A 22,053-nucleotide genomic window follows, 5' to 3' on the forward strand; every position below is an offset into this window, starting at 1 on the left:
ATAAATAAATTGCCACTTCCTGCGAAACTGGCGCAACATATCAATAAAAAATAATAATCTGGTAAATTTGTTTCCGTCGTTGTTTATGCACGTTTTCTTGTCAGATAAAGAAATTATTATGCGCATTACATGTTTTTTAATGCATTTTTTTTTTTTATGAGCATCTTGGTGTTTCTTTGTCATATCCTAAAATTCACAAAAATAGTTGGATGAAAACACAGCTATTGAATAACAGATTTTCATGTTGACTTTAAATTCAAGTTTTTGTAATTATGTAAGTCTATTACATAATATTTCATATTTAATTTAATGTAAGAATTAGGAATGGAAATATTTATAAATTGTACTCACAAATTAAGTTGGGAATTATCTCCTAAGTTAAATATATATATATATATATATATATATATAATTTCATGACCTCTGTAGTTGAAAACATTTTTAGAAAGTAGCTTCATCTTAAATATTGCAGTTTTTCTTTTGATTTTGTGGTGAAATATGACAAGTGTAGTGAAATTCACCCACCTACTTGTTTTCAAACAAGATATGTAAGTCATAATATGGTGGAAACAACCATGTATCAAATCCTCAGGCAATTGTCATGTGATTGTCAAGAGTACCTAGTGTCATAAAGTCAATGAACTGAACATACACATTTGTCAAAAGCGGGAAATGGAGATGGATAGTTGATAAAGATCTTCAGTGTACAAAGATTTCATATCAGAGTAAAAAAAAAAAAAAAGAGAAAAAAAGGAATAAGTTCAAAAAACCGATTTCCAAGAATTCTCCATTTAGTTTCCACCTTAATATTTCTGTCTCTCGCCATTCCATATTATTGCTGTCAAATAGTTTTTCCTATAGTTTTGATCTCTCGTCTCAGGAGTAGAAGGGATGGCCCTTCTCAGTTGTCTGTAGACGGCTGAGTCGGGCGAGTTGGGTCGGCGAGGGTGGCACATCTTGTCGGTAGGGTCCTTTGGGTGGAGCTGGAACAGGGGCTTGGCTTGGGGTTTGTGTCTCCTCCATAGTAGGTAGCTTGGTTTTAGCTTCCTGCTCCTTTCGTCTCTGTTCCTGTCTCAGGAGCTCTTGGGTCTCCAGGAGGACACGAGCATTCAGGCCCGTGGCGGCAGCACCCAGGTAGCCATTGGCAGTGCGGGATTCCTGGTAGCTGGAGTAGCGCGGGTTCTCTTTGGCGGACTGAAAGACCTCGCCGGGAGGATAGACTTTATCCCAAGAGTCTTGAGACACGGTGCTAGGGTTTTTACGTGGTTGTCTGTGTGTAAAAGAGAAAATGATAGGTCAAAAGCAGAGACCAAAATGGTAAAAATAAAAAGAGAGCGGGCTCTTTTGACTTGGGCCAGTAAGTAACCACCTTGACATCATACTGTAGAGCCCAAGTTTGCCACACACATCCTAAAAAAATGAGGCCAAAATATACTACTCAAAAAAATAAAGGGAACACTTGTGAGTTACATTGTGTGTTTAAGGGTTCCCTTTATTTTTTGAGCAGTATATTTTGGCTGTAGTATAGTTCATAAACCCTGCCATTTTTGAGATTTGGGCCAAACAAAAAAAATCTAATTACTCCACAATTTAATTTTACCCAAACATGGTTTCTGTCATTTACAGTTCCCCATTATGGATTTTTGAAAAAAGCTCTAAGTTAATGAAAAATTCCTGCAAAGTTTTGATTTTGAAAGTGCACTGTGTATAAAGTTATCTCTCAAAAGAAAGAGCCATCTCTGAATCATTGAAAGAAGTCATTTAAAAAAAAAAAACCAAGCCATTGCATGTTGACGTCCGACCACTTGTTGGTCTTTTTATGTTGGTCTGAATGAAAATGCAAATTTATTATTTTACACTAGGTGCTGCTTTTGGAACGATTTTCCTGTTAACGCTGTACAAAAAGCAGCACTGCGCTCACAAACAGTGCTTTATCAGGCATTACAGATGAGATGAAATCGACCAATTGCCAATCCGACCAATCACCAATTGGACCAATCCCTGCATATTAGCGTCATGCAAAGGAGGGGTTTGGAAATATGAATCGTTAAACGAATCGTGTGGTAGTTGACCAAATAAGGTAAAAATAAATGCATATTATAAGACAGTGAACATGTTTTTTTGACAGTGCATGCAAGTCAATCTGTTGTTGGGGACTCCCAAAACCAAAATATGAACCTTTCATAACCCACAGTGTACTGGCACTTTATGGTAGTAAAAAGTGTTGTTTTTCTAATAAGTGTGGTTTTAGTTAGCTATTTGATGTTATAAAAACAGGGTGTGGCATCATGATTGTGAGTTTGTGGGAGTTTGGATGAGACCTCGATACTGAGGCTCCACTTTACGAATCCAAATGACGCTGATGGTACAAAATGACTCCGCCCATTTCTGGGAAATTTTGGCTTAATGTTTCTACACCGGTTTCTACAGTCTACAGTGAAGCCTTAAACATCTCCTACAATACGTTGGCATTGTGGTGGCGAGTTGTCCAAGACAATCCAAAGTCACATGTTCTCCAGAAAATGTACAAATCTAATTCTGTGCTGTTCACAAATGGTTAAACACTCTTTTTAAGAAAAGCTAGTGTACTTAACATCAAGAAAGGAAATAACAGGTTGTTTCAATGTCCATCCATACCAACCAATCAATAACTAGACATCTGACAGACTGCCAGCATTAGATATCTTTCTTGCTTAAAGGGACGACGGAAGAAATATCAAACCTACAAATTTCTTTGTCAACGTAGCAGCCATTGTGAGGGGTGTCCACTCAGACTGTGTCCATCTTCCCTATGCTCTGTTATTACAATCCATTAAGTGGGAATGTGAAGAAGCTAACGTGCCACATCCCATTGCCATAATCCCATCCTATAAATGAAGCCCCACTCACACCTCACTGGCTTTGCATGCTTAAAAGCTTCACACAAGGAGTTCTTTCAAAAGAAGGCACACAAATGTTCAATTCAAGATGCGTTGGTGAAATAAGGCATGTTTACATTGTTTGTCACTAGGATGATGCTAACGTGATTGCTCTGTGGTTGTTTATTTGCCCAACTCTAAAAAAGCCTGAGTGTCTGTTTTATTATGGACATTAGAAATGGCTTGAGTCCCCTTTTCAATGCAAGTCTACAGTTTTATCGATTGCTAGGCAACAAGTGTCCATTTGATTGCTAAGAACAGCAAAAGCACACCATCCTCAACAAGCTGCATGATTTGAGGCATCATTCATTCAGTTTGAAACAAATTAAAAAAAATAAAAAATAATATATATATATATATATATATATATATATATATATATATATATACTTATGCTTTGAGGTTTCAGAACAAACACCTGATGTTTAGTATGAACAAATATAATAGTCATTTTTGCCCTGGCAATCACCACTGAATCTCATAGTTCCCTTTCAGTCGGTCACTCTCGACGCCACACCAGTGACCGGCGAATATGGGATATCGCTTTGATAGACCAATCTACTTCGAGTGTAAACTAAACGAGCCAATGCACATTGGCATGCAATTATTGCATCAAGCTGCCGCTGATCACTGCCTGAGTATAAGAGGGCAGAAGGTGCAATGCATACCAGCTTTGCCCCTGGAGGAGGCAGACCCAGCCCTGGCTTTGCTTTGTCCCGTCCGAGCATTAAGGTGCTACGTAGACCGGACACAAAGCTTCAGGACCTCACACCAGCTCTTTGTCTTTAAGGAGGCCGGCAGAAGGGGAGTGCCGTCTCTAAGCAGAGGATGGCCCACTGGATTGTGGATGCCATAACCCTGGCTTATCAGGCTCAGGATGTGCCCTGCCCATTCAGGTTGTGAGCTCACTCAACTAGAAGTGTTTCATCCTCCTGGGCGCTGGCTCGTGGCACCTCGCTGACAGATATTTGTAGAGCTGCGGGCTGGGCGACCCCTAACACGTTCGCTAGGTTCTATAGCCTTCGTGTAGAGCCGGTATCCTCCTGTGTTCTCACCTCAAACGGGTAGTGGCACTGAGAGGCCCCGGTTAGTGTCGGCTTGCTTAAACCGCTCCAGAGTGTCCATACTGTAGACCCTGTTGAGATCCTCCATCCCCCTAAGCAGCTGGACTTGGCGGAACATCCGGCGCCAGACCTTCATGATGAATCCGTGAGAACCATTGAAGGGTGGGTTCCATATTGAGACCTAAGCGGTACTCATATGTGTATAGTCCACGGTATAGCCTTAGAGCCCATGTTTCCCCGGCAGACTTCTGCCTTCCCAAGAGGGTTTTTAATCACCTCAAATTTCTCAGTATACTCCTAAACGGATGCTATATGTGTATTGCCTCCGAGACCTCCTTCGGGAAGGATGGGGCTTCCGCAGCGTCCCGGCTCCAAGCGGACCGGGTACGTTTTCCCAGTGTTATCCAATCTCACCCAGTGAGGTAGTGCTTTGACAACGGTGAGTGGAGCTACTTGTTCTGAGCCCCGGCCTACACCTAATAGGGGTGCAGGCGGCTCGCACAGGGCACTGGAAGGGGCAGCACCCATGGCGCTTTGATAGGGATCCCATATTCGTCGGTCACCGACGTGGCGTCGAGAGTGACCGACTGAAAGGGAACGTCTCGGTTACGTATGGTAACCCTCGTTCCCTAAAGGAGGGAACGGAGACGCCACGTCCTGTCGCCATGGTTGCTGTACCGCCGCTGAGCTGCCGGGTCCTCGGCTCGGCTCCTCAGCGAAAAACTGGTATGCATTGCACCTGCTGCCCTCTTATACTCACGCAGTGATCAGCGGCAGCTGGATGCAATAATTGCATGCTAATGTGCATTGGCTCGTTTAGTTTACACTCGAAGTAGATTGGTCTATCGAAGCGATATCCCATATTCGTCGGTCACCGACGTGGCGTCTCCGTTCCCTCCTTCAGGGAACGAGGGTTACCATACGTAACCGAGACGTTTCATGCACTAGGGGTCATATTGTTTGGATAACAAATTAAAAAAAAATCTGTGGGGTTTAAAAATGAATACAGATTACATTTAGGACAGATTGTGTAAAGCATATAATTTAAAGCCCATGAAAATAGTAATTTCACATGCATGGAAAGTGAAGTTTACTGGACGCCAATAAAACTGTGTTGATTACAGTACATTATTGAATTTCATTTATCGGTAAGATGCATTTTGTTCATATGTGAGCCATTAAACCTCATTCTAAAAGTAGATCCCAGCAGAACACACACACACAAACACAAAAATGAAACAATAAAAATTTTAAAAACCAGAGAGAAGCACATGGCAATTCTCACAAGAGCCAATGGTGTTAGGTAGAAGAAGAAAAAATCTTCATGCTCTTACAGTGATGTATACATTGTTATTGAAACCATTGAGAAAATGGTGACTAATTATCACCTTGAAACACATATATGTAAAAACAGACAGCTAGAAGCAAATTTGAGCTAAAATACACAATGTATATTTAGATTTCTTTCATGCCATACTATGAATAGAGTAAAGGCTAAAGGTTGTTGCAATTTACAATTTCATAACAGTAAAACATTTTCAAATTTAAAACACTCCTTTCTTAAGTTAATATGTAGAGACAACTATTAGTACGACATTTGTAGATTCACCTCCTTGAAAACAGAATCTCGACCAGCCCAACATAGCAACAGCTCAACCGATGGCATAAGTTTGGGGCGGGGATTTCTGTCTGTTTGACCAATAGTAGATTGGAGACTATTTGTGAAACCTGTTTGAAAACAGTCATTATTTTTTTCAATAATGATGGCAGTGGCAAAAAAGCTACACACTTCACCTGTAGATGAATTGATGTGAAACATTTTTTAATGCCATATTGTTAATAGAGTCGAGGCTAAAGACTATTGTTAGCTACTACATAACAGCAAAATGTGTCATATTTTCAAGCTTATGTATAATATGTAATATGTAGATCTATTTGTAGATTTAAAAGCACTGTGGTGCTATATAAACATCTTTCTCAATGTTTGAGAATCTCGATCAGCCCAACACAGCAACAGATCAGCCAATGGCATGAGCCTGGGGTGTGGCTTTCTGTCTTTCGCCCAATAGCAGATGGGGATATGTGACTATATGTGAAACCTGTTTGAAAGTCATTATTTTTGCAATCCCGTTAAATGACATTTTACCTGTAGATAAAGTAATGTGAAATGATAAGCAGTATCTTTATGATAATGTCTCAACACAGCTAAGACAATCACAAAAACATTTATATGTATATATATATATATATATATATATATATATATATATATATATATATATATATATATATATATATATATATATAGAGCTACAATGTTTGGGAGTATCTGAGAAACAGCTGGTGTGAAACACAATTTAATCAAAAGGACAACCGCTATGCATACAGAGAACAATATTATCACATTGAGTAATGCTTTCTATTTGTTAACAGGAAGCAGAATGAGAGACATGAAAGCGGGAACCTCCTCTTATCTCTATGAGTGTTGCCGTATTATAACGTGCAGCTGTTGCATGAAGTTGCGCTCTGTTTCACATGACTTCCATTACTGCTAATCACATGCTTTTCTGACATTCTCTGTTCCTCCCTTTCTTTCAGTCTAATCCACAACCCAAAATAGAATCCCTTCATTAGCCAAGTATTAAAACTAAACCCAGAGTGTAAACACATAGTTGGATCCATGTTAAAGCTTGCTTATAATCCACAGTCTGTCCATGTGTCTGTTGATTAATCCAAGTTGCGTTATGATTGGTGGAGGGACAGCATTCCAGTAAGTCTTTAAATTGCTAATGAGTGCTCATCTCTGTCAGGTCCTTCAGAGGACAGGGGTCATTTCACACCAGCTTGACCCTGCTTGACTGATGGTATGAGATTATGGGTGGAATGCATATCAAAGGGCCGCTGTCCTGCGGAGTTTCCCCAGGGAAAGTGTCAAAGTCAGTGGATTCCTCGTAAAGCCGGTGTTCTCGTCTGAAGTTCACTCAATATAGACAGCGACATTGACGATGGTTAAGGCAGTGAGAAATACTGGAAGCTGATTGGTTGAATTGATTAAGTGTCATCATGTCCACGTCGTGTGGAGTAGTGAATATCAACCTCTATTTAGACCCTAGAACTTTATCTATTGTCTTGGGAAAGGGAGAGGAAAAGAGAAGGGAAAAAACGATGGACGAATCTGGGATTTCTGATGCAAGGCCCCCTCCTTTCTTGCGGTGTGTGCTAGGCTTTGTCATTGCTAGAGGGGGAACCAATTCTGTAATTGTACATATCCTGGTTACAATGTTCCCAAAGCCAATAAAAACAAGTGCCATGCATGTAGGTTAGACCACACAGACAGTGGACATTTCCCAATTATTCCAGTTCAGAATACCCACATAACACAACTTATTCTTAAGCAAACTGAATGGCATTACATTTAAAATAACACAAGTATTATTATTATTATTTTAAACTATTATTATTATTTTTCATTTCTGAACTGCAAAGACTTAGGGTGATAGACTTGAACAAATTCTAAACTTAAGCATTCAAATTAAATGTTTTTTCTCTCTCTCTCTCTTCCAATTAAAATTATAATGTTTTCCTTTTTTTGCTTATTATTTTCCCTATATTCTCCCAACAGCCATTAAAAATAAATGAATAAAAATACATACATACATACATACATACATAAATGTAAATTTGGAAAAAAATAATTATTTTATGCAATTAAAAAGATTTTAATACAAAGGTTTTAAATTATTATTTTTATTATTTTTGTTATTATTATTATTATTATTTTCCTGAACTTGCAAAGCTCCATTTTCAGCATCATTACTCAAGTCTTCAGTATGAAATGATCCTTCAGAAATCATTCTAATATGCTGTTTAACTGATTGATTTAACTTTTTTCTTCCTTTCCAGGATTCTTTGTTGAAAACATTATCTAAGGAACACCATTTAATACATTCTTGGTGAATAAAAGTATCGATATACTGAAAAAATGAATTTAAAGAAAAGAAAAGAAAAGAAAATACTTTTTTTTGCCAGGCAGACAAAACAGGAGACCGTGTCATAGAGATATGTGTCATTTGCTTTGATGTTAGCTTTCAGTTTCTTTTGTGGCTAACAGACCACCTAAGAATAAAGTCGGCAACTCCCTTGCACTGTGAAGGTGCCTTTTTAGCTGGTACATTTTAATCAGAAAACATTAAAATGCAGTTTTTCCTGCTGTGCTGTAAATGACAGTACTGAAATACAGTATTGAGTGAATCTTTATCAGCATTGTCTGCAGACTTCTGCCCCTGTCAGTTAAGTATATAAAGCTCTAATGCGGGATTTTTTCTTCTAATGTCTGTTGCTTGGATGTTTTGCATGAACTGAAGCAGATTAAGAAGATACCAATGCCTGCAAGTAGAAACACCGATATCAAAATCAGCCCGCAGGACACATTCTAAGCTTTATTGACATTTATGACAAATATGCAAAGGGGAGGGGAAGCAAAAGAGAGAAAGTGAAGAAAGCAAATAAAACAGATGAGGGACAGGGCTGATATCCATCTGAAAAACGGGGGCCCTATAGACTGCGGTTGTCAAGATAAACTTCCCTCAACAAACTGGTTCTGGGGCTGATCTTTATTAGGCTTAGGAGGGGCATGTGAGCATGAAGACAGACGCTGTTGCTGTTCTGAGGGCTTAGAGTGAAGACAGAACCGACCAAATGACAATGGGATGACTTCAGGGGAGAAATGTCACCGAGGTCAGAGAGAGTGTGAGAGACGTGGAAATAAGATTGCACCCATATTTGGGTAATGGCTGATTTACTAGCATGAATTTATTAAATAATTACTTTTCATTGCTTTGCTCAACAGGCAATCCAGCAATGTATATAGTCATATTTGAGATTTTATAACTTGAATGTAAGGAATAGTTTTACAAAATGTTGTAATGGGGAAATACAGGCATCATAATAATGCTGTCATATGATTGTTTACGTATCATTTGCATGGTACCACAATCTCAGTGTCCCATAAAAAAGGCATTAAAATTATACACTTTTGATGATGATGATAATAATAATATTATATAATAATACATTTTATTTTATTGAATTTTATTTATAACTACTTTTATAAATAAATTCCAAAGGTCATGCATAAATGAGATGAATAACTGGAATCCAGCTCTACCAAAAAAATCCTTTAGACAAACTGTTTGTTTAGAGTTATTGTGAGAGCCAATGTGTGCTTAACAGATCTGAGAATGTGAGATATTTTTGTGCAGTGACATATCTGTGTGGCTTTCCTTACCGCGGTAAGGAGTTGTACTGCCTCTGGGCTTGTGTGAAGGAGTCTCTGTCCTCTCTCTGCTTCTGCATTTGGTCCTCCACAGAAACCGAGTGCCGTCCCGTCGGTGTATAAGAACCCGTGTTGGCCTGAAATATGAAAATACATGCAAATGTGTGTAAAGAAAAGTCATCCAGAGTAAATGGCGATCCTTTTATGAAATACAGGCTTCCCTGATTTTGTACAGAAAGTTGTTGCACTGACCAAGTGTACAAAATGTAACAAGCGCAGCATGATTTTATAGTTCACGGTCAGGTGGGGGGTTTATAATTCTTAAGGGGCACTTGATCACTACTGATTCTTTCTACAGCACAAGGTGCGCTAATGAGAAACGTGACTACCACACCCGGACGCAATTAGCCTCGAGTGCACTTGTGCTACAAACAGCTGACATCGCAAAAATGACAAATGCTGCATTAATGCGGTGAGGCGAGTATTTAAATGATTCATAAGATGGGAAAAGCAGAAAGAATTTACAAAATTGTATTCATGTCTGATGAAGGCTGAGCAAAATCCCCAATGAGACACAATTTAATAGCTAAAGGCCTGGTAAATGTCTTTCCAAGTAACATATTAAGGCAAAAAAAAAAAACTGAGAAAAGGAAATGCTTTTATTGCAACAGTGAAGTAATTATTCACAGTAAGATGTTTTAATGAGATTTGGACAGAGGAAACCACAGCAAGCAAAAATCAGGTGTGTGTGTGTTTGTGTGTGTGTGTGTCTTCTGATATGTCACTAGCCACATACAAAACATAGATAAATACGGTTGTCGATCCTCTTTTGTACACACATACAATCTCACTTTCAAATTTTGACTGTTACCTAAAAATAAATTAAATCATGAAATACCAGTAGCAAAACACAATAAACTTACACAGTACTAATATAATCACATTGTAATTGAATTGCTGTTCTACCCTGCATGTAGAGCCTAATAATTTAAAGTTTATCAGGAGTGCTTATAAAAACAAGAAAGCATGACATTTTCATGAGATCTCCAGACAACACATGGCAGTTTCTCCCATTAATTACACAGAAACTATATTTTTTCCCCCTCTTTTTCAGACATAGAACAAATACAACAATGTGAAGCCTACCTGAAAAAACACAAAAAGTGGCCTGATAGAGAGACAGACATAATTATGAAAAATTGACCACGTCAATTCTGAGCAAAAAAGCATGAAACAGAAAGCTTGCCGGTCCCAGACTTCCAAATCAAGTATAATCGTAGCCTTTAATACTAAAGACGGGCCAGGCCTCCGGTGTACAAGGGTGTCAGAGACACACACACACGTTTCATGTGCAACAATGTCTTCTGCACAATACACTGAACCACTTCCAGAAACCTGCTCCAACATATGGAGTTAATTTTGGAACTGATGCACTTGACTGGGTGAGTGCAGAAAAAAAAAGAGAAAAAGAAAGGACAGAATGCAGAGTGTAGGAAAAATTAGAGAGGGAATGTAAAATGAGTGTGTCATTCTGAAAAAAATTATCATAATTAGCAAGTTATGACAAGACTGAGGTGTCTGTGTCTCAAATTTAAACAGAGAACAAGAAAATAGACAGACAGCTATAGACAGACACATCATTCCTCTCATCCCCTAGAAATTTCACTTTTCTGCTCGAGTGCTTGTACACCAGGGAAGGTTTATCTATAGCGTAGCAAGACTCTAGTAATGACTCAAAACACCTTAATAGCATAGTAACGTGCCAATAGGACACCCTAACAACAATATATCAACATAATAAAAACACTTAGAACACTGTAAAAATCACCTAACAACAAACTGAAATCACATAGAATACCCTAACGACGGTATAGGCCCCTAACAACATTCTGTCACGATCGGTGTTACAGAGAACACAGGAGAGAGAACCAAGTGCAGGTATGTGACTTTATTAAAGGGCAAATCCAAAGGGTAAACAGTCCAGGCATGAGTCGAAACCAAAAACATCCATCCAAACATAAACCAAACAAGAAGGCAAGGCAAGGCAAGGCAAGGGCAAGAACTGACGGACATGAATTAACATTAACATTAAACAAGGACTCCGTAACACAGACTCAGACAGACCGGGTATAAATACACAGAAGGATAAAGGGGAAACAGGAGACAGGTGGGGAACAATCAATTAACTAAACAAGGAGGAAGGTGACCAAATAAGGGAACAGGAAGTGATAAGGTGACAGACACCGTGAGAAAGGAGGACATCTAGTGGAAACCCAGGGACACAACCCAGACACTGTGACAGAACCCCCCCTCTACGGAGCGGCTCCCAGACGCTCCACGACAGACACAAAACAGACCAGGAGGGAGGCGGACAGGTGGAGGCTCAGGGGGAGGGACGGAGGGCCAGAAAAGAAAAACATGGGGAACAGGCACCAGAATGAAACACAACACAGAAAGACCAGGAGGGAGGAGGACCGGAGGAGGTTCAGGGGGAGGGACGGAGGGCCAGACTAACAGAAAGGGACAGGGACAGACATTAACACAAAAACAAAAGGAAAAAACAACATGAAGCCCCCCAGGGCGGAGCAGAAGACCACCATGTCCCTGTGGTCGGAGCGGAAGCCCCCCAGGGCGGAGCAGAAGACCACCACGTCCGTGTGGTCAGGGCAAACGCCCCCCAGGGCGGAACGGAAGTCCACCACGTCCGTGTGGTCAGAGCGGAAGCCCCCCAGGGCGGAGCAGAAGACCACCACGTCCGTGTGGTCAGAGCGGAAGCCCCCCAGGGCGGAGCAGAAGACCACCACGTCCATGTGGTCAGAGCGGAAGCCCCCCAGGGCGGAGCAGAAGACCACCACACCCTTGTGGTCAAGGCCAGAGTCCTCCAGGGTGGAGCAGATGACCACCACGCCCCTGTGGTCAATGCCGGAGTCCAACAGGGCGGAGCAGCAGACCACCCAGTGACTTGACTCTGAAAGTTCAACGGTGACTGGCCCTGACTCTGGAAGGTCATCGGTGACTGGCCCTGACTCTGGAAGGTCATCGGTGACTGGCCCTGACTCCGGAGGACCAGCGGTGACTGGCCCTGACTCCGGAGGACCAGCGGTGACTAGCCCTGACTCCGGAGGATCAACGGTGACTAGCCCTGACTCTGGAGAGGTCACTGGCACCTGACTCGACTCTGGAGAGTTCACTGGCCCCTGACTCGCCTCTGGAGGGTCAACTGGAAACTGACTCGACTCTGGACTGCCTGTGGAGACTTGAGACGCCTCGGCTTCGGGCACCGCCTCTGGAACGGACTCGGGCACTGCCTCGGTCACGGCCTCGGGAGCAGTCTCGGGCACCGCATCGGGAGCGGCCTCGGACACCGCATCGGGAACGGCCTCCATCTCGGCACAAAAAATACTAAGAACACCTTCATAAATACATAGTGACACCATAGCAACCATTCAAAACAACAGAATAGCAACACACTAACAACATTCAGAACTACCTAATGACCACATAAACATATTAGAAACCACCTAGAACTCAAGTACTACAGTAGCAGTAGCACCCTAACAACATTCAGAATACCCCAATAACCAACTGGCAACACCTTAGAAACCACCTAGAAGGTAATCTCTGTAGGTAATCTCAATTGTATCATCTAGTTCAAAATCTAGTGAACATGGAGGGATATATAACAGTAGGAAGGTAATCAACATATACTTCACAGGAGGGACACTAATCTGGAGCTGCAGTGTAAGTGCATTATCATGTTATTTACTTCTTTTCGCCTACATACAGCCATTGTTTTCTGAGCTTACAGTGTGTTCCTGCAGCGATGATTTGGCATTGAGAGATAACCTTGTCTGGCCACTGGCCACAGTGGGTCGACTGTACAAAGGCAAGAGTTTCTGGATTCCACACTGTGGAAATCACGCCTGGTTTCCTGTGTGGTTTACAATAAAGAAAACATGCTGGTTACTCTGAATCCTGAAATCAATGGCATTCTTTTAAGTCATGAAGGCTGCCTGAATGCTTGCCAGCACAGAGGTCCTTGTAAAAGAGCAGAAAAGCACGTAAATACGGGTCTAATGAAAGCATTTGTGCGTGTGTGATCCAGGCACCAACAAAAAACTTCCGACCCTTGTGTGGCCTCCGATCGTCTTAACAAAAGATTGATTTTTATTGGCAGAGACAGGGCGGCAAGACTCTGGAAGGAACATGCTCTTTATGACAAACATCTGGAAAAGCCCCTTTGAAAGTCAAAGTGAGAAACACTGGGTGTGGAGACATAACAAAACATGTCTAATTGTCAGTTTACCGTTGGAGGTCTGTGACAGGTTCTGGCCAAGGGGTGATTATCAGCGATCTGGGCTGGCAGCTTAATGTCACACATAAAAACCTGATGACGGGTTTCTTTCAGTCTTCAGGGGGATTGTAAACACCGATAACACACCTTAAACACTGTCCTGCATCGTGTGCTGTCAGAACTCACGCTGGGTTTGAAGGATTATCTGGGGTGTACTTACCCATTTTTCTTCATAAAGAAATGAGAGGCGTTTGATGTAAAGTTGGGAGTTTTGCCGCATAGCTACATATTTAAAAGGCAATCAATCATTGTTTCATGCAACTTTGATTTTTCTGTTGCACTCAGGAACACTTCTGAATGGTGTAATGCACGGTATTTATAATCAAACTATAAATAACAACTGGCAGGCTTTGAAATGCTAAAGAAACCTCCAAAACATGCTGAGTACCTGTAGCTAGGTGGTCACAAATATTAATTAGACAAGTGCTTTTCATAGCCATTTTATAACACAATAAATCTACTGTGCAAAATGCAATACTGTAGCACAGTGAGGGTATCAAATGATATTAGCAGACCATGAAGATTATTATATTAATATACCATTGTATTTAAAAAGTACTTCAAATAAAAATTCAGAATACTACAGTATTATCATGGAATAAACATGGTATTCAAACACTATATTGCTATTGAATGCATAGAAACAAACATGATACCATAAGAACCACCATTGGATTCAATCACACTTTTGAATACAATTATATTTATATGACCAAGTTCCATGTCAAGTGTAAATTAATGAATGAATTAATTTAATGGTAATATCATAAGTTACCATGTCCAAAACACTATGGTAAATCAATGGCACTTTTATGAAAATGTCCCAATACTCATCTGATGTTGAACAAGTTTTCACTGTGACATCACATTAACCCCCCAAAATTCTAGATGCTCTCAGAGGAACTTTGTTTTGACATTTTTATAACGTCATTATATCAAGCTTATGGCAGCAGGATCAACAAGACTGTTATGGCTACAAACGCATCCCTTGTGCTCTCTTACCCTGCTTAACCATTATTCTCTCAACCTCCTGCCATGACTGACAGTTGTATATTTCTACAAGTCAACAGGACCACAGTGCTCGTGGGCCCTCTCAGACCCTAAATCAATGTCAAGCCTGTTTGTATTTGCATTGATTGAGTATGTGTGATTCTAATGCAATCCAGGGATGAAGCACCTGGACAACCTGATTCCTTGGGATGTGAAAACTTTGCGTTACACTGTTTTTTAGCAGAACTTTATCCACAATAGACATTAAAGAGGACTTGAATACCTGGTTACATCCTTAACCCACACCTCTCCACTATTCTTTGACACAAGCTTGTAGGGCTGTAATTAGCATTTAATGGTTTTGTCGATACCATAGTGACCCACAGACCAGCATCCCATACAGGAGCAATTTTAGCATGATTTTTCCCACCTTTTCAAAGCTGGAGGGAGTTTTCCCCACACACACACAAACTACCAACTGTGCCTGTATGTCAACATCCCCTTGACACAACTTATGTCAACAGTGCTGACTACATGTAGAAAATAATCATGCTTGACATATAAACCGCAGTCTTCAGGAAATTTGCCCTTTCTTATAATACCCTGAAAGACTCAAAGGCATTCCCTGGGTCCCACCTAACATATTTTGTTATTTGAAACCAGTCCTGTTCAAACTGAGAAGCTGACCCATCAGCCATTAATACAGTAGACATGAGACACTTGAGGGAGGGTTGATTATTCTAATACGGGAAATGTCTCAAACATGTGCAAACAAAAGGGTTTTTACCTCCTGTATTAGAACCCCAGACAATGTGACACCATTAGGTACCAAGACTGCAAACAGACTAGCTAAAGCTATGTCAAATACAAGGTAGTGCATGTCTATGAATTCCAAGTATAAAAGCCGTTGCTTGGGAGATCATGAGTATTCCTGAAGTGAAACACTCACTTGAGATTTACCTACTGTCATAACTGGGCTAAAATGAAATGCCATTAAGTATATTTATTTATTAAACATCTTTTGTTAGCAGTGATTAAAAACCCATACACTTAGAAAGATCCTACTCACTTTTAGAGACTTAGGGGAGGGCACTTTTGACTTGAGCCAGTAAAATACCACCTAGCAACATCTTAGCAACCTCTAACATACCCCCCAGCACACTTTTGAAATCAGCCATAACACCCTAGCAACCACCCAGAATACCCTTAACAGCCACCTAGCAACCACTCAGAATACACTACCAAGCACCAACAACACCCTAGGAAAAACTTACCCAGAAAACCCTAGTAACAACCTATCAAAAAACCCTACAATCACCAAGAACAACCAATGAACTACCTAGCAACATCCTAGTAACCACTCAGAATAATCTTGCACCCACAAACAAAACTCTAGCAACAAACTATTGAACACCCACTACACCTTTTTAATCCCCCAAGCAACAGCTTACCTAGTAACCACCCAGAATACCCTAGAAACCCTAGCAATACTGGTCGCTGTGATTTTGCCAAGTAAGACGTTCCTGGATTAACATTTTTGATGATCCTGGATCAACTTTATTGTCCAAAAAATTTATATTTTACCGGCTTAACCCTACCCCTAAACCTATCCCTAACCATAATTTATTTCTAAAATCAATGGGAAATGATATATGTTTAACAAGGGTGTAAAAGCACCTAACACTGATTGTAATCCTAAAACAGATATTTCCTGAAAAGTTATATCTCAATTCTGACTGGTTGATTGGAATGTTGTTCCAGGATCAACAAGGATGTTGATCTAGGAACATGTTGTCTTTAAATCATGCTCCACTAGCAACAAGCGATGCTGCTTATCTTGCTGCTCTCTGCACTGAACTGAGTGAAACAGAACATTAATGCATTAATTGAGTTTAACACATTCCAATCTCTGTAGAGCTATTCAATACCTGTGCGGAAAATGGAGGCCAAATATGCATCAGAGAAGACGGGGTCGAGAGCTGACCTGTAATTTAGGAAATGGTTCTATTCCTTGAGGTAATTAGCCTGTCATCTTTTAAAATCCCTCTCCATACCCTTTACAGAAAGTCATAGGACAAGCCGCCATGTCTAGCTCAGGCCATTACAGAGTAAAGATACATTGCTATTTGAACTTTGAACCCTTGCAATTTCATTCCCAGCCTTAAGCAGTGTATATTATTTTCACTTGCTGATAAAGATAAAATAATGACTAGCCTCTAACCTTGGACATTCAAATGAAGCACTGACTTTCAAGGACAAAATCTTAAAACACATTCACCTCTGTGCAGACCTAACAAATATAAGCAAGGTTGGGGGCAAATAAACTGTGATATGCATTTGTGATACAAGATGAAAAATACTAATCCCCCACCTCACAGAACAAACAACATTCATGCTGTTATTTGTGATCCCTGACAATATCTCATTATAATACATGTTGCCCTTTGCCCTAAACACCAAACACCAGGCTGACTTAAAAGCTGTGACTCATTTGGAAGAGTTTACTTTTGTTGCCCACATACATCATTGACACTGCCTCATTTCAGAAAAGCAAACATTACATTCCAATGTAACTTCCAAATAAATTACAGTACATAAATTAATATATATATATATATATATATATATATATATATATATATATATATATATATATATATATATATATATATATATATGACTGCTGCTAAATGCATGAGCAGCGGTCCACTTTAGCATATTTTTGCTAATTATGTTTTTTTTTTCCTCAATACTGAAACACGCATGAACTACAAAGCCTATTTTACCTAATGAATAATAGTTAAACTTCAAATGGGCAACATGAGGAATATGAAAATGTTTGGATTTCTCCCGAATGAGAGAGGTTAGCCCAACCTTACCTTATGTTTAGCTTAAAATTATTACTTATTTTGTAATAATAAGTTTGTTTATCGATAAGTCTATATTATTATATATTGCAATTATATTTATCCATTAGAATTATATATTTTTATTCTCGTTCTGTTCTATTAAATTTGTGAACTAAAGTGAACTAAAAAGAATGTAATAAAATGCAACTTATACATGACTTATATTATTTTTTTCCTCTCACAAACTGTATTTTTTTAGCATGTTTAAAAAAAAAAAAAAACATGCAGGAAACATAAATAGGTGATTAATCAGTTAGAATTTGTTACTGTGCAACAAATATATAACAAATTTATATTATAAACTTAGGAACAGAGTCTGGGCCTAATCTAGGCTATGTCGTTAACTATTAACAAGTTTCGTGTATGCTCTTATTCAGTTTTTTTTCTTTTTTTTATTGCATCTGAAAATTACTTTGTGCGCTCTGACGGAGAACCTGCCTCCTGCATTGCTCAGCTGTGGACAATTTTAAAATGTTTGATATAAAGGTTGCTGTGCCATTTTATAATTGTTCATTTAAAAAAAAAAGAAAATCTATTTATATTGTTAGTTTTATGCTAACATGTAATCTAGGTCTTCAGTTACTATACAAAATTGAAAGTTAATTTAGGCTATTTAACATGGACTGTGAAATTTGACCATTTTTAACTTATAAACTCCTTGAGATTTTAAAGTCAGTTTAATAGTTATTGAAATTCAAGTTGAATCTAGCCTAACCTAAAAGGTTTTAATTGCTTGAAATTTCTTACATTATTTATATGAATTAATAATACGTTATCATGTTTATTCTAGTAGAAAATAAGTGTTTATTATCTAAGAACATAAGGCAAAAAATAAGGGATGACCCAAATATTTATAATGTACAATAATATAGGCCTATATCTGCCTGCAGTTAAAAAGTTATCATATTTGTTTTGCTTCACCCATTTATGTAGGCTACAATTATTTAAAAAAAATTAATAAATAATGTCATTAAAAAAATGCCATCGGCCTGAGTACATTTTACCATTATAGAATTGGGGTAGTAATTTAAGAGGTGGAAAAAACTGTGAAATTACAAATGGCATGGAATTTTAAAGCATAACAACTGAAGGTCTGTGAAACGTTAGTCAATAAAGCATTTTTTAAACAATGGCACAATGAGAAAATAAAGAATAAAAAGAGTAGGGCTGCTGTGAATGCAGACATCATTTCAACCCAGTAACATGACAAAACACTGTTCCTCACTGCCAAAAAAAACAGAACGAATTCAGTTCAGCTGGAGGGGGTTCAGGTTTTTTGGGGTTAGTTCTGTATAGCTTGTGGGTTCTGTATGTTTAAATAAATGTGTGAATCTCTTGCTCTTTCATATGGACAGTGTCTTATGAGGATTTCAAACTTGCAGATTTAGGCAAAGCAGGACAAATGCCTCCTCATTTTGGTTTTAGGACAACTTTGAAGAATGGTTTAGTTCCACTTCAAATGTTGACTACTTTATAGCGCAATATAGTTTATTAGTTATTATAACTTTATTTCAGAGGAAGTTGCATAAAAAAAAATAATAAATAAAATGATGCAAACTGTTGCATTAATTTTATTTTGTTTCGTCTAAAAAATATTATTTTGACTGTGAAATATAAATTCTCACAGAATGTAACCTATTCATTACCAATATATTGATCTCTTTATATTTTTCTTAATCCCAAACAGAGTCCAGACATCAGTAAAGTATCCGTCTAAGAAACATGTTTTATAGGCTGTTTTAGATTTGGGAAATACACAGGCATTACAGATGTGACAAAAAAAGAGTTTTTGGAGACATTATATATATATATATATATATATATATATATATATATATATATATATATATATATACAATTTTAAAATAAAAATAAAAATATTGGCTTAATATGTGAGAATATTGACATTTTGCATATTAATCCATGTAGCCTAGCTCTACTTTTAGGCTACCACTTTTAATGTTCCGATGTAAAGTGAACCACAATTTCTTTAGAATAATATAACACATAATTCATATTATATAAATAACACTGCACACCTATTAAATGTATCAAATCTAAAATATGGTTTAATAATGTGTATCTTAGAGAAAATATAAGCACGGGCTCATAGGCCTGACATTTATCCTGCATGAATTTGTTCTATGAAACGCACATAACTTCATAAGTAATGAACTTTCATCTGTGAATATTAAATATTTTAACTACATTTTTTTCTTTCATTTTCCCCGACTGCAGCCATCAAATGTAACACATTGGTGAGGCAAAGCTGATGGCTGTTTGCGAAAATGTGCTTTGATGCGCTTGTTTGATAACTTGCGGTTAAAGCACCACTCAGTGGTCAAAAGCTGCAAATGCACTTTGCAGACGCGGCGGCAGAAAGCACATTTTCGTTGGCCACTACTGTAGCCGACAAATGTGACCTCCGGAGGTTGCAGCTTTCATAATGAGATAAAATTAAAGTGTTACTTTTGCAGAAGTGCATGCTGGGAAGCTTTAAGGGTCAGGGTAAGGGTGCACATGCTAAGTTTATCCAGTAGTCTTGCACACTCACCCTCTGTTGTTGTTGAAAGCTGTAGGATCGGCGGCGGTCATCAGGTTCCTCCTCTTGCTTAACCTGCTGGAACTCTTGCCGTAGATGCTGTATCCGGTCATGGTTGCTTGGTGTCAGTCGGTTGCTATAGAGGAGAAAGAGAAAAAACAACAATCATATATACTCATTTATGGCGTCACCAGTGGTCCCAAAATCAATCTGAGATAGCACTTGAATAAAACAAACAAGACGGTACAGTACAGCGCAAAAAAAAAAATACAGCTTGTTTCCTGAATCAATAACATGAGCACCATTTGAGCCCATGTGACCCAATCCATTTTGCTAAATTACAAGTACAGACACAGTCCATTACTTTTCCAGCGCTCGCCAGCATCAAACGTTTCCCTGAAGGACTCCCCAGTGAACCATGGCCAATGATACATGTCCATCTTATGACAGAGAGTCAAAGGCCCACATCTTAGCCTTATTCTTGGAGAACTCAGAGAGACTCATTTGCATTCCTTTCATTAAGAGCTGGAGAAAGTGACCGTCAATAGGAATCAATATGCCTCGTCTCGATAATCAAGCCCCGCTTTTTATCTGCTCCACCACACGGGCTGCTGGTGACAAACCCCTCATTATGATACAACATTCTGTCTGATAATACGGCTCATTTATATAGAGAGAGTGTGAGAGAGTGAAAGAGAATTGAGGAAGGAAATCCTTAAAAAATGGGTAAAAAAAATAATATTAGAACCAGAACACAAAAATGCAAAACATTAAGCTTTCAAAAATATGGAGCACCAAGAAAGAAAAAAAAGTACAGCATATGGCTCAGCAATTCAGCATATGGATTAATTACAGAGATGTCATCTCTGAGGGGAACTGATACAGGTGGCTAAGCCTCCACTGATGTTGATAGCTTCCTTAAGATGAGATGTCTGGTCTAAATGTGCTCATAATTGTAGATCGCAAGCAGGAACAGCCCAGTGACTGAAATGGCCACTCCGACACATTGCCAATCACCCTACATTAAAACTGCCGTTAAATGACCTACCATAAAAACCAAATGGAGCTGAATGAGAATTGTATGAGTGGTGCTTACTGAATATCCTTGTTCTGTTGTTCCATGCAGCCATTTGAATTAATTGTATTAGCGTTACTTCATTTAACGCTCCATTCCTATATTCATATGATGGAAGAACTTGAGGGCCATCAAATGCATTTGGAAGGCAGAGAAAAGGAAAGTGTTATAAATTAAGCGAATCATTGAGCCATATGCTTTGTGCATTCAGTGTAGCAAATACAGGAAAGTAATGTACTTGCTTTTCAAGGACCAAATCTTATAAGTGTCCATTAAAATATTGTACTCAACATTACCATGTATAATAATCCACTATAACGGGCACAGGAAATCATTTCAAATCCAATTTTAAAAGTGAGAAACTATCAGTATGAGAGTTTTGGGCTAAAAGTAAAGAGTTTTTTTTTTAATGCCATTTGATAACTTATCATAAAATGTGCAAAGTGTATCATCTTTATCCACTGACATTTACTGACATTTTAGTATAAGCAGAAAAAATATTTTCTCAAAGAAACGTCAAGCAGCTGAAGGATGAATGAAGCTAAGGATGATAAAGTTGTGAGACATGAAATCTTTGCTGTGCTGTATATTTCAAGTAATATTTCAGTGCTTGTGTAGTGATTCAAATGCAGGAATTGTAGACATTTGTCATAGACAAAGTTTGTAGACTTCTGATGACCACTCTAAGCTGCAACTTCCTCACAAAGCAGTCAAAGCCTGAGGAAAATAAACAAATCACTTGGCCATTACCGCACATCTGTGAGGGGAAATTAATTTGGCCATTAGCTCCTGTAAACATGTGATTACACATTAGCATCGGGTGGCAATGCGCCTGGTGTCTATGCTCACAGCAAGAGAAACACTAACAAGCTTTGAGCAGTACAGAGGGAACTGGCAAACAAAGCCTTGGTATAAAGAACAATAGA

At 38.9% G+C, this 22,053-nt stretch overlaps 1 protein-coding gene across 2 annotated transcripts in view; it reads right to left on the reverse strand.

The window, feature by feature from the left end:
* Positions 1-402: 402 nt before the first annotated feature.
* The window catches only part of LOC132124488 (partitioning defective 3 homolog), a 474,703-nt gene continuing 453,052 nt past the window's right edge, over positions 403-22,053 (reverse strand). For both annotated transcript variants that reach the window (XM_059535542.1, XM_059535540.1), the window contains 3 exons: positions 20,065-20,188; positions 9,270-9,394; positions 403-1,270 (listed from right to left, as the gene is read on the reverse strand). In XM_059535542.1, the coding sequence (XP_059391525.1) occupies positions 877-1,270; positions 9,270-9,394; positions 20,065-20,188 (643 nt within the window). In that variant the 3' untranslated portion in view covers positions 403-876. The remainder of the gene's footprint in view (positions 1,271-9,269; positions 9,395-20,064; positions 20,189-22,053) is intronic.

The sequence above is a fragment of the Carassius carassius genome, chromosome 42 (genome assembly GCF_963082965.1).
Source record: "Carassius carassius chromosome 42, fCarCar2.1, whole genome shotgun sequence".
Classification (NCBI taxonomy): domain Eukaryota; kingdom Metazoa; phylum Chordata; class Actinopteri; order Cypriniformes; family Cyprinidae; genus Carassius; species Carassius carassius.